The sequence below is a fragment of the Oncorhynchus mykiss genome, chromosome 13, assembly GCF_057628025.1.
Source record: "Oncorhynchus mykiss isolate SJ-2025 chromosome 13, ASM5762802v1, whole genome shotgun sequence".
In the NCBI taxonomy this organism is placed as follows: Eukaryota; Metazoa; Chordata; class Actinopteri; order Salmoniformes; family Salmonidae; genus Oncorhynchus; species Oncorhynchus mykiss.
Genome location: NC_143034.1, coordinates 64,475,163 through 64,492,264, shown reverse-complemented (window position 1 = coordinate 64,492,264; position 17,102 = coordinate 64,475,163). Strand labels below are relative to the sequence as shown.

Here is a 17,102-nt window from a genome sequence, read left to right as displayed (position 1 = left end):
AACATTATGGCACCTTTCTGTTCTCTCAATGACATTCAATTCAGCAGGAGGGAGTTTACGTTTGTTCCACCTCAGAGAGTGACCACAGGTCAGAGACCACTATGATGATAATCCAGAAGCGTTTGATGGATCCTTTTTGTCTTCTTCTAATGCCTCTTAAGGGGAAAGTAATCCAAAAGTAACTAATCAGATTACTTTACTGAGTTTGGGCCGTCCAAAAGTTATGTTAATGATTACAATCATGGACTGGTAACTAGTAACTGTAACGGATTACATTTAGAAAGTAACCTACCTTACCCTGTACGTATGCATGTTGAGGAACCTTCTCATCTAAGAAGGTAGAAGTTGGAAGCATGTAAACTTGTCTGTGCTGTCATCAGGTCATGAATACGTGCTAGATATGAGCTCCTGTTGGAGGAACAAGAACCTCTGGGGTGTATTGACACTACTGTTGTCATGCATGTCAACTGGTATATTGATTCTAAACCTGCCTAACTGTGGAGGGAGCCCATGGTGAAGGGTTAACCAGGGGGAGAGGTAGAGCATTTTGTCACTGTTTGTATGTTTCCGGCTCTTACCACAGATCTATGATCAGATTCCCCAAATCTTATCCCTAACCATTAGGGGGAGGGTCCAGTCTGCCCACTCAGCACCCATGTGGTAGAGGCAGCAGCACCCCTTGGCAGTGACACCTCTGTAATTCAAACCCTGCTTCCTTCTCTGTTAACTACACTGGCACACTGGTTTATGAGACAACAAAGCTACTTCTCCCTATAGTTATATCCATGCAAATATAATTACTAGAACTGGGCTGCCCATTCAAGTCAATGTTCCATGATGGGTCAGCCATATTGAGTGTACCCATGAGTGAGGATGCAGTCAAATTGCCATGATCTGAGGGGCTTTTTCCTATTTTTAGTAATTATATCTGCCTGGTTCTATCCCCAGAAGTCACTGTTGTTCTCTTCCCTAGCTCCACTCTGTACTCTGTATCGGAGAGCAGCTTTAGTTTAGTCAAAGTGTGAGTCACAATATGAATTCCTTCATTCCATTAAAGAGTTAAAGATTGGAGAAAGGCAGAGCAGTTTAACTAAAGGATGGATCATTAACTACATCCAGCCGCGGGCAGATTTTTACATAATTACAAATCATTTGTGGACTGCAAATTGACCCAAGAAGCCCAAACAGATATAATATTTGACTAAAACATAATCATTTCAAACCTTCCTTACATTTGTATAGGATCACGTGGCTATTATGCGAGGGACTACTTGGGAACAGATTTCCCAAATTAAAATCACTTGGAGCTGATTTATATTTAAAAATATTTTTGCTCAGAAAACTTGGCGGGCAAAATAAAATGGCCCGCGGGCCACCAGTTGGGAAATCCTGCACTAAAGCACCTAGAGATTTGAAGCAGCAGCTAACAGGGTTGTTGTTTGAGAGGACTGAGGAGACGTGGGTTGCAGGGACAGTCTCTAATTCTTTGTGAGAGGACGTGGGGTTTCCGTTGACCGAATGGCACCAGTGGGCGTCGGTTTGCCACCACAAGGCTTCTGTGATGTAAGAGATGCCTGCGCTCCCCCTCATACTGATTAGAGCGGGAGAGAGAGGGATATAGGGAGAGGGAGAGAGAGAGGAGGGCATCCCTGCTTTACTTTTCGGCCATGACTCACTCATATAGCCTTGAATCTTTTCTCTTTCTTGCACACAGACACACAACCGTGCACACACACACACAAACACCTTTGCTTACACAACTCAAGGATGGCTCTCAAATCCCTCCCAACATTATTTTTATTGTTTTCCACTGATGCACCTCCATCAGTCCATCATAACAGTCCCTTCTCTAATCAGTGTGCATCCCCCCCTCCTTTCTCCCTTCACCATCTCTCCCCCTCTCATCCCCCTTTCCCCTCACCTGCAGTTTAAGAGGTTTCACAGCGAGATAATAGCTGAATTGGAGAGGAAGACAGACATGGATGTAAAATACATGACAGTAAGTACTGTACTGTATGAATGTGTGTGCTTATGTGATTCTATGGAAACGGTCTTCCCTCCTGCTCATGGGAATATCACTGAGAACTGCCCCCCATGCCCCATCCATGGAACTATAATCCTGTCTACTGCCTACCTACATCAGTGACCACAGAATCCTGTCTACTGCCTACCTTACATCACAATGACTACAGAATCCTGTCTACTGCCTGCCTACATCACAGTGACCACAGAAACCTGTCTACTGCCTACCTACATCAGTGACCACAGAATCCTGTCTACTGCCTACCTTACATCACAGTGACCACAGAAACCTGTCTACTGCCTACCTACATCAGTGACCACAGAATCCTGTCTACTTCCTACCTTACATCACAGTGACCACAGAATCCTGTCTACTGCCTACCTTACATCACAATGACTACAGAATCCTGTCTACTGCCTACCTTACATCACAATGACTACAGAATATTGTCTACTGCCTACCTACATCACAATGACTACAGAATCCTGTCTACTGCCTACCTTACATCACAGCGACCACAGAATAATGTATACTGCCTACCTTACATCACATCAGTGACCACAGTGAACACACTCTCTGCATCCCAAATGGCACCCTATTCCCTTTATAGGGGACCACTTTTCACCAGGTCCCAAAAGTAGTAAGTTCACTATGAAGGGAATAGGATAAACATGCAACAATGACTTATGCCGTTCAGAGCCGTGGTTGAGTGGTAACGCTCACAGCATATGGCACATGTACATCTCTCCTCAGCAGAGACCGGGGTTTAATCCCTGTGTCCACCCTTTCTACTAATGCCTGTAATCAAACATAGCATTTAAGGCTAATTACCATTGAATCAATGAAACTAAAAACGAAGCATTTTAATACTTAGTGACATTACATTTAATGATATTACTGAAAGTTTTTTTTCTGAAAAGGAAAATCTACTTGCTACAATGCTACTTGTACTGTCTAGAGATGGTTCCAGGTGTTCACTGGTGCTCCCCCCACCTCCCCTCTCCCTCCCACCCATCCAGGCCACCTTTAAGAGGTACCAGACAGAGCACAAGATGAAGCAGGACTCTCTGGAGAGGTCGCAGTCTGACCTGAAGAAACTCAGGAGGAAGAGCCAGGGCAAGAACACCAACAAGTACGAAAACAAGGAGAGTGAGGTGAGGACTGACCCACACATTTCAGTAATTTAACTGACACTTATCCAGATCAACTTACAAGAACAGTTAGGGTTAAGTTCTTTGCTCAAGGGCACAGCGCCAGATTTTTCACTTAGTCAGCTTGGGGATTTGAACCAGAGACTTTTCAGTTACTGGCCCAATGCTGTTAACCACTAGGCTACCTCCCACCCTCATACACACACCTGTACATACACACTCACACTCCTCTCGCTCTCAATCTCACACACACACACACCTTCGACATATGAGACAGTGTCGATCATACCCAATGTAACATTATCCAAGTCTCCAGACAATGCCCTCATGCATGAGTATGCTGTGTGTGTTATGTGTTGTTTGGTGTTCTGGATAGTTCCATTAATACACCTCTCTGTACTGTGCCTCCTCCCTCCCCCACCAACACACACGCATGTTGTTATACTGGAAGATTCAGTCGGTGCCTCCTACACACACACACACACACACACACACACACACACACACACTCTGCTTCAGACGGAGACAAAGAAAGATACACCTCTTTAGTCCAGTGGTGTGTATTCATGGATACCAAGGCTTCCCACAAAAATGTACCAAGAAAAAATGAAAAAACATTAAATAATGTATGTTTCGTCTTTCTGTGCTTTCCTAATTTTCGTAGCATCCGAGTAAGCGAAACAGCTCCCCTCTGCCTCTGTATGTGTAGGCCATCTATCTGATGCTGTCTGGTCACAAAGAGTATGACATTGTTGCCGCACGTAGCATTGAATGTAAGGGAAGCCAGCGAGCATTTGGCCTCCCTTGATAAAAAAAGTATAAAATAATAGCCAATCAGCATTGAGCTAAACTGAGCGAGCTCAACTGTGAATAGTCCTGACGCACAACAACAAAAAGTGTCAAGGGAAGCCCGTTTTGATTTGGCTTTACTCCTATCGCAGAGAAATATGTAATCAATTAAAAACAACTTGAATTGTTGCACCTTGTTGTGCAGTTGGCCTCCGGTGGCCAGCTAGCTAAAATTGTCCCTTTCCTAAATTAGCCATGGATGGAGATAAGGTTTTACTTAATTCTCCGTACTGGCCAATGCTTATAACTACGATTCTGATCCGACCATAAAATACATTGTGCCCCTGGACTGAGAGATGGACATTCAATATGTAGCTAGATGTAGAAGGCTAATGATAACTAGCTAACGTTGCCCATGAAAGGAAGTTAGTCTAGCGAGCATTTTAGCCAGGTAGCCTAGGACAACAAAAACTAAAAGTGTGTACTGTATGACAGAGTCATAGACCGTTTCGTCAACATGAAAGAGAGCAGGATGGCATTGGTGTTTCTCTACAAGTAGGGTGAGTCAACATGTTTTTCTATTTGCACGAACGCTCACACAGAAATCAGAACCATGGACAGCCACATCATATTAAGCTTACGTTGATTGGATTAAATCGTTGTTGGTATCTTTTAGTTGTCACTGTATTAGACTACGCATAGGTGATTTGATGGTGTTGAAATGGTGCTGGAATAGTGGAGACATATCCTGTTTTCTTTTTGTCCAAAAATGTCAGAAACATTAACTTTCTTGACCAATATGTAGGTAATTTAGCTGTTTGTTACATGCAGTATGCTTTGTGGACTTCACCGGACAGATGTTGCTCTCCGGTTTTGTGATGAGACAAAGGTGTGGTTGAATTTATTCTGCCACTGTGTCTTCTTATAGTCTCGGCTTTTAGGTCTGTATATCACAGTATCAAGGCATATGAACTAACAGGTTATAGAGCAAACAACACAATTATCACAACACACAGGTTGTAATATGGCATTTTCTTCTGGCTTGGATTCCGCAGTGATTTTATCCACGCACCGCTACTGCTTTAGTCACAACTCTGACAGTCTGCTGCCGAATAGGACGAGAAAGCCCCAAATTATGAACAGTCATTAGTATACATTCTGAGGTAAAGCTAAAGTACTGTTTAACCCCCTAGAGTTGATTGACGCACCAGTGCTTCAATCTATGCTAAATAAGAAAATAAAAACATAGAAATCTGTCAGTTTAAGCTAGAGATATTTTGCATTGGATGCATCTCAATCCACCGCCTCCTCCATTGACGTACTTCCACATCTACGGTGATAGGTGGCAGAGCTAGAGTGGTGTTTGTCAGACCACAAGTCATCCCACAAACACGATGGTGTTCTCCGTTTTGCTCTATGACCCCCATAGGTAGGAGACTCGTCTGAAGTTGGTACCGTTGATGTGCCGACCTCGTGTTTCGTAGAGTCTGAACCGTTTGGGCTACAAACTAATGGGACCCAACTGTGGAAAGGGGAGGTTCTTTTGCTGTATGCTGGGGTGGAACGTGTGGAGCGCCCCAGAGTCTGGTGAGAGAGCCTAGTCCTACTCTTTCTCATCAGACTCTGGGGCACTCAACACGCTAGCCTGGTCCTAGTCTCTCTCACCAGACTCTGGGGCACTCAACACGCTAGCCTGGTCCTAGTCTCTCTCATCACACTCTGGGGTGATCCACACGCTAGCCTGGTCCTAGTCTCTCTCATCAGACTCTGGGGCACTCAACACGCTTGCCTGGTCCTAGTCTCTCTCACCAGACTCTGGGGCACTCAACACGCTAGCCTGGTCCTAGTCTCTCTCACCAGACTCTGGGGCACTCCACACGCTAGCCTGGTCCTAGTCTCTCTCATCAGACTCTGGGGCACTCCATACGCTAGCCTGGTCCTAGTCTCTCTCATCAGACTCTGGGGCGCTCCACACGCTAGCCTGGTCCTAGTCTCTCTCATCAGACTCTGGGGCGCTCCACACGCTAGACTGGTCCTAGTCTCTCTCATCAGACTCTGGGGCACTCCACACGCTAGCCTGGTCCTAGTCTCTCTCATCAGACTCTGGGGCGCTCCACACGCTAGCCTGGTCCTAGTCTCTCTCATCAGACTCTGGGGCGCTCCACACGCTAGCCTGGTCCTAGTCTCTCTCACCAGACTCTGGGGCGCTCAACACGCTAGCCTGGTCCTAGTCTCTCTCATCAGGCTCTAGGGCGCTCCACACGCTAACCTGGTCCTAGTCTCTCTCATCACACTCTGGGGTGATCCACACGCTAGCCTGGTCCTAGTCTCTCTCACCAGACTCTGGGGCGCTCAACACGCTAGCCTGGTCCTAGTCTCTCTCACCAGGCTCTAGGGCGCGCCACCCCAGCTGGGGCACAGCGGCTGTGAGAAGAAACTAGCTTTTTCCCGTATTCACAAAGCGCTCATAGTAGGAGTGCTGATCTAGGATCAGGTCCCCCTGTCCATATATAATCAGATTCATTATGATTTAAGACTGAAATTAGACCCTAGATTCCTACTATGAGACGCATTGTGAATATGGGCCCTGATCTCAGGTATGTGCTTTAACCTACTGAGGCACATGCAGTACAGATACATGAAGTTGAAACGGCATGATAACACTATTCAGATGAGTTGTTTTACCTGCTGATCTGGGACCAGGCTACAGTAGGTCTGTGCAACAGTGACTTACAAATCTGTTATCTTAATTTGATCACTCTGTCACAGAGAATTTCACTGCGCAGCAGGACATACAAATTGTAGTATAATTGTATTTAAGGTTTAAAAAGGCTTCTAAAGTTTGTCATTTCCACTTTAACATTTCCGACTTGATTTGCCCTTAAAAAAAATGTGTCAACCCCTACAAAAATGTCCATTACTTATATTTCACATAATAATTCATATTACCTGTTGCTGCAGGATTATTTTCCTGCTGTGAGAAGCAGGGTCAAATTAAGAGATGGCTCATCTGTATAGATAAATATTGGTATTACAGATCTGGGACCAGATGGTAAATCTACAGGATATTATTTTATGGACCATTTTTTTGCTTCACTATGCTGCTCCCCAGATTACAGCTCCACTGAAATACACATTGTAATGGTCACTGGACAAGGGGACATTTGCAAATGTATGGAAGCATGCTAAACTGTGTCCAATCCCGAAAGACAGCAAACCTGCTGTTACTCCTGCCAATGGTCGACCAATTAGTCTACTCCCTTCACTCAGTAAGATATTGGAGGGTATTGTGAGTAGACAAATATGGGAGTACATGGAAAATAATGATCTGATAACAGCCAATCAGCATGCTTATTGCAGAAACCATTCCACTACCACTGCATTGGTTGACATGCCTGACCAGTGGCTCAATGCTATGGATAATGGCAGGTTTGTGGGTGTACTATTTTTAGATTTCAGTGCAGCATTTTATTTAGTGGATCATTAAATATTTTTGACAAAAGTATTGCATTATGGGTTTAAGAAGGCAGCATTGAAGTGGGTACAGTCATATCTAACTGACAGGACACAGTCCATCTATATCAATGGGTAGTTTTCTACGCCTCATGATTTAAACTGTGGAATACCACAGGGCAGCTTCCTTGGGCCACTTCTTTACTTAATATACACCAACAACCGTCCTTATGCCTTATCTGAAACTCAAGTTACTATATTTGCAGATTATACTACAATTTATACAGCAAGACAATCGGTTCAACGGGTACAGCAAGCTTTACAAGTAGATCTGGGAAATATCAGGGAGTGGGTTTGCCGGAACGAACTCGTTTTGAACACCAAGGAATCCGAGGTTATATTGGTCTGTTCCACCAGGAAAAGGCCAACACAGCATAGGATACAATTAAGTATGGGGGAAGTACAAATTGAGGAAGTGGCAGAAACCAAACTACTAGGGGTGCAGCTAGACAACCGCTTATCATGGTTGTCAAATAACTAATCTATGTAAAATATATATTTTTTTAAAAACTGCATGCATGCATGAGCAGAAGGAAAGCTAAATATTTTCCCTTGAAACATTCTTAAGCTAACAATCCAAGCATTAATTGGGAGTCAGGTGAACTCCTGTTCTGTGGTCTGGGAAAATGCATCAGAAAGTGAAATTAGGAGGCTGCAGATTGCACAGAACAAAGCAGCAAAGATTGTTTTAAGGTGGAGATATGGTTATTATGTTGTAGTCATGCTCAATGCTCTTGGTTGGTCATCAATCAACAAGATAATTTTTAAAAAACATGCTTATTTTATTTCACAATGTACACCATTTAAAATGGCCAAACTCTATTCACAACAGTATTCAGTTGGTAAGAGACAGACATTCAGTAAATACTAGGAATATATTGTCCACCATCTAGAGTTGAAGTCAGAAGTTTACATACACCGTGGCCAAATACATTAAAATCAGTTTTTCACAATTCCTGACATTTTAATCCTAGTAAAAATTCCCTCTCTTAGGTCAGTTAGGATCACCACTTTATTTTAAGAATATGAAATGTCAGAATAATAGTAGAATACATTTATTTAAGCTTTTATTTATTTCATCACATTCCCAGTGGGTCAGAAGTTTACCTACACTCAATTAGTATTTGGTAGCATTGCCTTTAAATTGTTTAACTTGGGTCAAATGTTTCGTGTAGCCTTCCCCAAGCTTCCCACAATAAGTTGGGTGAATTTTGGCAAATTCCTGTCGTGGAAATTTCCTGTATTACCAAATCATGAGAGAGCAAACCACACACAAGTCAAAGTTAACATAAAGTCCATCTTTAATTATATGAGCTTCACCATAGCCCTGTGACTCTCAGATCAATTCAGTGTCCATAAATGAATTCTCTGAGAGTGCTGACAAAACAGTCCTTAGTATCATTTATAGCTAAGACACACCCATCAAAACTCACATGACGAATAACAGATCCTAGGAACATTACACAAAGAACCTTTTACCAGAAAAAAGAGTATCCCATAATTTATAGCATTAGCTATAAATTATTGTTCAGTTTGGTCTCCTAAACAAAGCTCTTATCTCATTCTTGGTACCACTTAGGACCCAGACATTACCTCATCCAATGGCATATATCAATTGTCAATTTCTAGATACTCCCATAAAAAATACAACCCCTCCTGGACAAGCTTACAGAGAAAATGAAAATGTGATTGTATTATACATTGTATTTGAATATGTAAGGTCTTTTGGAAGATTAGTCTAAATAAGGACTAAAATAGATCCTAATAAAATTAAATTCCTCTCTCTCATTTCTCTCTCCCTCATTTATCTCTCACATTCCTCTCTCTCTCTCTCTCTCTCTCTCTCTCTCTCTCTCTCTCTCTCTCTCTCTCTCTCTGTCTCTGTCTCTCTGTCGTTCTCTGTCTGTCTCTCCTCTCTCTGTCTTTCTCTGTCTCTATCTATCTATCTATCTCTCTCTCTCTCTCTCTCTCTCTCTCTCTCAACTCTCTCTGTCGGTCTCTCTCTCTCCATGTGGCCAATCTCCCTGTTTTGCTGCCTGTTCAGGCTTCTGAGGGATCAGTGTTCTGAGTCAGACTCCCTAGTGATCTGAGTGTCGTTCTGTCTGTATGCCAGTCATTCTCTGGGGCAGACAGACAGATGGCCTGACGTCTGGGCTGAGACACAGGGACTTAGCTGTAGATGACTCACCAGTACAGCTAAACACTTCCTGGGAACTGTCTCTTCATTGACCAATAATTACACTGGTAATTTACCTGACCCCCCCCCCCCCCCGCTCTCTCTCGGTCTCTTGACCCTCCCTCTCTCGCGCTCTCCCTTTCTCCCTCGCTCTCTCTCTTTCTCGCCTTTCTTTCCTACCTGTTTCCACAGAACTAAAGATATGTGTCCATAGCAACAGCCATTATTTAGCCTTGACAGATGTATTGTGTCAACCAGGATGGTTGCAGAATATTTGAATTATCCTAGTCGAGTTTCAGGTCCCTGGGCATGATACCTTATCTGTGGTTTTATCTCAGCACATGGAGGGACAATGATTGCAGTATAGCTCCACACGCACGCGTCAGTGATAAGGAGGAGGTGACGTCATGGCTCCCATGATAAGGAGGAGGTGACGTCATGGCTCCCATGATAAGGAGGAGGTGACGTCATGGCTCCCATGATAAGGAGGAGGTGACGTCATGGCTCCCATGATAAGGAGGAGGTGATGTCATGGCTCCCATGATAAGGAGGAGGTGATTGTCATGGCTCCCATGATAAGGAGGAGGTGATGTTATGGCTCCCATGATGAGGAGGTGATTGTTATGGCTCCCATGATAAGGAGGAGGTGATTGTCATGGCTCCCATGATAAGGAGGAGGTGATTGTTATGGCTCCCATGATAAGGAGGAGGTGATTGTTATGGCTCACATGATAAGGAGGAGGTGATTGTTATGGCTCCCATGATAAGGAGGAGGTGATTGTTATGGCTCCCATGATAAGGAGGAGGTGACGTCATGGCTCCCATGATAAGGAGGAGGTGATTGTCATGGCTCCCATGATAAGGAGGAGGTGATGTTATGGCTCCCATGATGAGGAGGAGGTGATGTAATGGCTCCCATGATAAGGAGGAGGTGATGTTATGGCTCCCATGATAAGGAGGAGTTGATGTTATGGTCCCATGATAAGGAGGAGTTGATGTTATGGCTCCCATGATAAGGAGGAGGTGATTGTTATGGGAAAGGCCAGCGTTGTCACAGGTGACCCAAACAATGGTGTGTCTCTTTTCTTGTAGGAAGTCTAGGAGGTGGGGTCTGGGAAATTAGGAAATTGTGAAGCAAATTGCAAAATGGCCTCTTTTTTTTGAGAGAGATCCTGTATGCATGTCGCTGTGTTACTGTCCTTGTGTGTGTGACTGAGTGTGCTCTTATGTGCATACACTTGCCTTGTCTGATAGTGCACAAGTTTTGACCAGAATGACACCGTAGTCCCTAAATAGTGCACTACTTCAACCAAATAAATTGTATTGGTCGCATACACATATTTTGCAGATGTGATTGCAGATGCAGCGAAATGCTTATATTTCTAGCTCCAACAGTGCAGTAATACCTAATAATACACAATAATACACACCAATCCAACAGTGCAGTAATAACTAACGATACACAATAATACACACCAATCCAACAGTGCAGTAATAACTAACGATACACAATAATACACACCAATCCAACAGTGCAGTAATAACTAACAATACACAATAATACACACCAATCCAACAGTGCAGTAATCCCTAACGATACACAATAATACACACCAATCCAACAGTGCAGTAATACCTAATAATACACAATAATACACACCAATCCAACAGTGCAGTAATACCTAACGATACACAATAATACACACCAATCCAACAGTGCAGTAATAACTAACAATACACAATAATACACACCAATCCAACAGTGCAGTAATACCTAACGATACACAATAATACACACCAATCCAACAGTGCAGTAATCCCTAACGATACACAATAATACACACCAATCCAACAGTGCAGTAATACCTAACGATACACAATAATACACACCAATCCAACAGTGCAGTAATAACTAACGATACACAATAATACACACCAATCCAACAGTGCAGTAATACCTAATAATACACAGTAATACACACCAATCCAACAGTGCAGTAATACCTAATAATACACAATAATACACAACAATCCAACAGTGCAGTAATAACTAACAATACACAATAATACACACCAATCCAACAGTGCAGTAATACCTAATAATACACAATAATACACACCAATCCAACAGTGCAGTAATACCTAATAATACACAATAATACACACCAATCCAACAGTGCAGTAATACCTAATAATACACAATAATACACACCAATCCAACAGTGCAGTAATACCTAATAATACACAATAATACACACCAATCCAACAGTGCAGTAATAACTAACAATACACAATAATACACACCAATCCAACAGTGCAGTAATACCTAATAATACACAATAATACACACCAATCCAACAGTGCAGTAATACCTAATAATACACATTACACAGACCTGTAATTGGATGGAGACCACAACAAATTACCATAGGAAGGCTTTTCCCATTTCCTCTGACTCAAGATCTCCAATAGGGACAGGAAGCTGGTGAAAGTGTGTGTGGAGGTTAGATTACATTGAATCGTGTGTTGTCACATGGTGTTGTTACAGGTAACATACTGTGCTGTACGGCTGCAAGGTGATTTTGCAGTGTTTTGATGACGAGATAAGGATCTCACTTGTGCAGCCCTAGTCTGTCTCCCACCTTTAACTGTGTGTGTGTTAGGTAAGTAGGTAAACAGCATATTGAAACGGATTGACTTTACACAGGGTTGGCTCTAGGATACTCGTACCCGCAACCCTTCGGTTGCCAGCTCCCTCCCCACCAGATTCTCCTTCAAGTTCAGGATTTTCACCGACGACCCTCTGGCTCCTAGCCCGCTGCTCTAACCTCTCTGCCGCTAGGGCTAAACCCAGTGAAACGGGACCCACCAACATGACTACTTTCACTGGCCGCTCTCACTCTTGTTTACCATGACAACTGTGGGAGGGTGGGGGGTGTCCAGTGTGTAGGACAGGGTGTGTGTGTGTGAGTATATCTCTAGCCACCTGTCACTTGTGCAAGTCTGTTGTTATGCCAGGTGTTTCTGGGTGAATGAGTTCCCAAGACCCATACTGCAAACTGGCTGCTATGTCACATGTAAGCAACTGAGTCAAGCTTTCTTTGATTGAAATCTTAAATTAATCAATGCTCAATGCTCTTTTTTTCTGTGTTCTCCTTACAGATTCATGTACCTAGATTGATTTGAGCTTCAGGGACATTGTATGATCATATGAAATGTAATCAAGATAAATACCAAGGTCCATTTAAGAGATATGGCTCAAGGACCCAATAGCATGCATGTCTTAGTTCTAATGAACTGCACACACATCATCTCAATACTCATCCCAACAATAAATCCAATGATAATCTTTCCTCTGTATCTACAACGATGTCATATGTTTCAGTGCACACACTTTAAAGAACGCTATTATACTTCAGTCTACAGTAGATAAACTACTTTGGTAATTCAACACATAGTGGCATCCATTTTACACGTCTGTTGACTAGTCTTTGTTTTTGTCATTGTTGTACCAAGTGTTTACAGGTTAGTGCTATCCGGAATCATTGGGACATCCCGACCCTAAACCCTAACCTTAACCCTTACCATTTTACATGTCAACTTCAATGGGCTAGGGACGTACCAACGATCCCAGATAGCAAGAATCAATATTTACATCGCAACTCACTCTGCTGTATGCTCATTGGTCTCCCATTCAGTTCCATTTCCAATCAAATCAATAGAACTGTATTGATTGTAAATATTGACAGTTGCCAGCCACAGAAACACAGTGAAAAGGAGTAGAGAGATCATAAACTTAGCCATAATGACAAAGTTATCAGAGCCATTCACACCCACATAGATCAGAGAGACTGATCCCTGACCTCTGAGTGGCCCATGTCTGTGATGGAAGATAAGACACACAAAAGAAGGTTGTGTCATTGTCTGCACGCTCTTTGTTCACTCCCACTAAACATTTTTAATTCAGCGTTCAGCGATACAAACTAAATGTTTCGACTGACCTTGTTCAGATCCTGTGCCAACTTTTTAAATGTGCCTTCAGATAAGACTCCTAGGCTGCGTTTACACAGGCAGCCCAATTCTGATCTTTTTGACCAATCACATCAGATCATTGCACATCAGATCTTTTTCAGTACTGATCCGATTGGTCAAAAGACCAGTTAGTGCCAAAAAAGGATCCCTATGTAAATGCAGCAAAAGACACACAAAACAAACTCATACAAACTCAGTGTTTCGACTGACCTTGTCCAGCTCACGTGCCTAGTTTGAATGTACTTTCAGACTCCTAGACACACAGTATAACTTGCTGCTGCTCGTCCTTAACCCTCATCTATTATTCTCTGTCAGCATGTCTGCTACTGTCACCTCCCTAGCCCTCATATATTCTTCTTTGTCAGCCATGTTAGATAATAAAACCCATTCCATTCCCTTGTACAGTATCCCTACAATACCTCTCTGTATCTCTGTCTCTACCTGCCACACAGAGATTAGAACGTCCAGCCAGCCTATATCTCTGCTCCTCTCCTCACAATGCCCTTTCAGTTCCTGATACCTACGGTGCTAGGCAGCTCTGATTGGCTGAGCTATGTCTATGTGGCAAGACAAGACTGTGTGATTGGTCTTTGCAGTGAGGTGAGAGCATGTGATTGGTCTTTGCAGTGAGGTGAGAGCATGTGATTGGTCAGTGCAGCAAGATATTTGCGTATGATTGGTCGTTGCAGTTGAGATAACAGCATGTCATTTTCCTGTTGTATTGTGCAGTGCCTGGAGACGCTGAGGTCAGGGCAGATGGACATGCAGAAGTTCATCGCCGACGGCTGCAAGGAGGCTCTGCTGGAGGAGAAGAGACGCTTCTGCTTCCTGGTGGACAAACACTGCACCTTCTCCTATCAGATCGCTGCCTTCCACGACAAGGTATTGGAACTATGCTTACAGTGCCTCCTAGGTTCTCAGTCAGTAGAAAACCTGAACATGATTTCAATCCATTAAAATGATGGGGGTTTTAAGGGGATGTGGGCTAGAGGCTAGGGGTGGAATTGGAACCAGATCGCACTGACTATTTCCATGAATTTACCATAACCACCATCTGTGTACCACGTTTATTATACAAATGTCTAGCGGGGTACCAAATCACAAATCCAAGGCTCCCATTCTACAGTACTATGACTGCTGCTGTTCCTTCTCTGACCCCAGGCCAGAGACATGCTTTTCGGGAAGCTGCCCACCTGGCAGGACAAGTGTGGCGATGCCACCAACGTGCCCGAGAGCGTGATGTCTATGATTGAGGGTCTTCGCACCCCAGTGTCCATCACCCCCCAGGCCTCCCCCATGTCCCAGAGACACAGTAGGGTGAGAAGGCAGTCACTCATTCATTAACCATTTAGAAAACAATTTATTAATTAGAATATCTAATTCTGATTCAATGTGAGAGGGCGAGAGAACACAGCACAGATACCTTGTGATGACACTATGGCTTCACTGATTGAATCATAATAATGAAATGGTAAAAACCTGTAATACCTGTACTACTAATGTACCACTACCAGTGGCAGTTTAACTACTAATGTACCACTACCAGTGGCAGGTAAACTACTAATGTACCACTACCAGTGGCAGGTAAACTACTAATGCACCACTACCAGTGGCAGGTAAACTACTAATGTACCACTACCAGTGGCAGGTTAACTACTAATGTACCACTACCAGTGGCAGGTAAACTACTAATGTACCACTACCAGTGGCAGGTAAACTACTAACGTACCACTACCAGTGGCAGGTTAACTACTAATGTACCACTACCAGTGGCAGGTAAACTACTAATGTACCACTACCAGTGGCAGGTAAACTACTAATGTACCACTACCAGTGGCAGGTAAACTACTAATGTACCACTACCCGTGGCAGGTTAACTACTAATGTACCACTACCAGTGACAGGTTAACTACTAATGTACCACTACCAGTGGCAGGTTAACTACTAATGTACCACTACCAGTGGCAGGTTAACTACTAATGTACCACTACCATTGGCAGGTTAACTACTAATGTACCACTACCATTGGCAGGTTAACTACTAATGTACCACTACCAGTGGCAGGTAAACTACTAATGTACCACTACCAGTGGCAGGTAAACTACTAATGTACCACTACCAATGGCAGGTTAACTAATAATGTACCACTACCAATGGCAGGTTAACTAATAATGTACCACTACCAGTGGCAGGTTAACTACTAATGTACCACTACCAATGGCAGGTTAACTAATAATGTACCACTACCAGTGGCATGTTAACTACTAATGTACCACTACCAGTGGCAGGTAAACTACTAATGTACCACCACCAGTGACAGGTTAACTGCTAATGTACCACTACCAGTGACAGGTTAACTACGAATGTACCACTACCAGTGACAGGTTAACTACGAATGTACCACTACCAGTGGCAGGTTAACTACTAATGTACCACTACCAGTGGCAGGTTAACCACTAGACGGCAGGTAGCTTAATGGTTAGAGCGTTGGATTAGTAACCAAAAGGTTGAATCCCTGAGCTGACAAGGTAAAAATCTGTCGTTCTGCACCTGATCAAGGCAGTTAACCCACTGTTCCTAGGCTGTCATTGTAAATAAGAATTTGTTATTAAAAAATAATAATGTACCACTTCCAATGGCAGGTTAACTACTAACAACTGTACATTCTAGCACTCATACTATCCCCTTCCTGTGTTCCACTTCCTATGGTCAGAGCAACTCCATATTCCGGGACACAGTTCCACCCCCTGCCCCGGCACTGAAGGCTCAGACCAGCCCATTGGCCAGTATGTTCACGCAGGACACACCCACAACAAACTCAGTCACCAGAGAGACTGAGAGTGGCACAGGTAGTGTGTGTGTGTGTGTTTGTATGTGTGTGTGTGTGTGTGTTCGCATGTCCTCCCCGCTGATCGCTGGTGTGTGTGTTTGTATGTGGGTGCATGCATGGACCTGTGTACATGTCTGTGTATTAACCCTTCTCTCTCCCTCTCTCTCCAGACTACAGGGACAATGGAGGGGAGGAGAGTGGCGGTCTAGGTCCCAGGTCAGTGTCTGTGGCCACAGGACTCAACAACATTGTGAAGAGACCCAGGGTCCGCACCATCTTCCCCCACACCTCTGGGACCAACTCTACGCTGCTCAGCTTTGACGAGGGAGACATCATCACCCTGCTCATACCTGACGAGAGGGACGGATGGCTCTACGGAGAACTGGAGAAAACCAGGCAGTAAGTTAGACAGACACATACGGTGATGCATACACACACACACACACTAGGGCTGGGCAATATGGCCAAAATATCATATTATTTTTCACATTTTTGATGGTATTTTCTGTTTTTGATTCATAAAAGTTTCTTTATTTGCTTTATGAGTAGTGCGTGACAACACATATATTCTAATTGATTTCAATCGGT

General features: G+C 43.5%; 1 protein-coding gene across 3 annotated transcripts in view; it reads left to right on the top strand.

Moving 5' to 3' along the window:
- Nucleotides 1-17,102, top strand: part of LOC110539043 (BAR/IMD domain-containing adapter protein 2-like 1) — an 80,176-nt gene that overhangs the window by 38,705 nt on the left and 24,369 nt on the right. The window contains exons 6-11 of one of the 3 annotated variants that reach the window (XM_090197170.1): nucleotides 1,928-1,999; nucleotides 3,043-3,177; nucleotides 14,414-14,566; nucleotides 14,846-15,001; nucleotides 16,398-16,533; nucleotides 16,685-16,913. In XM_090197170.1, the coding sequence (XP_090053296.1) occupies nucleotides 1,928-1,999; nucleotides 3,043-3,177; nucleotides 14,414-14,566; nucleotides 14,846-15,001; nucleotides 16,398-16,533; nucleotides 16,685-16,913 (881 nt within the window). Of the gene's footprint in view, nucleotides 1-1,927; nucleotides 2,000-3,042; nucleotides 3,178-12,200; nucleotides 12,730-14,413; nucleotides 14,567-14,845; nucleotides 15,002-16,397; nucleotides 16,534-16,684; nucleotides 16,914-17,102 lie in introns of those variants that run through there. The other 2 variants (XM_090197171.1, XM_090197172.1) reach the window with 2 other exon arrangements.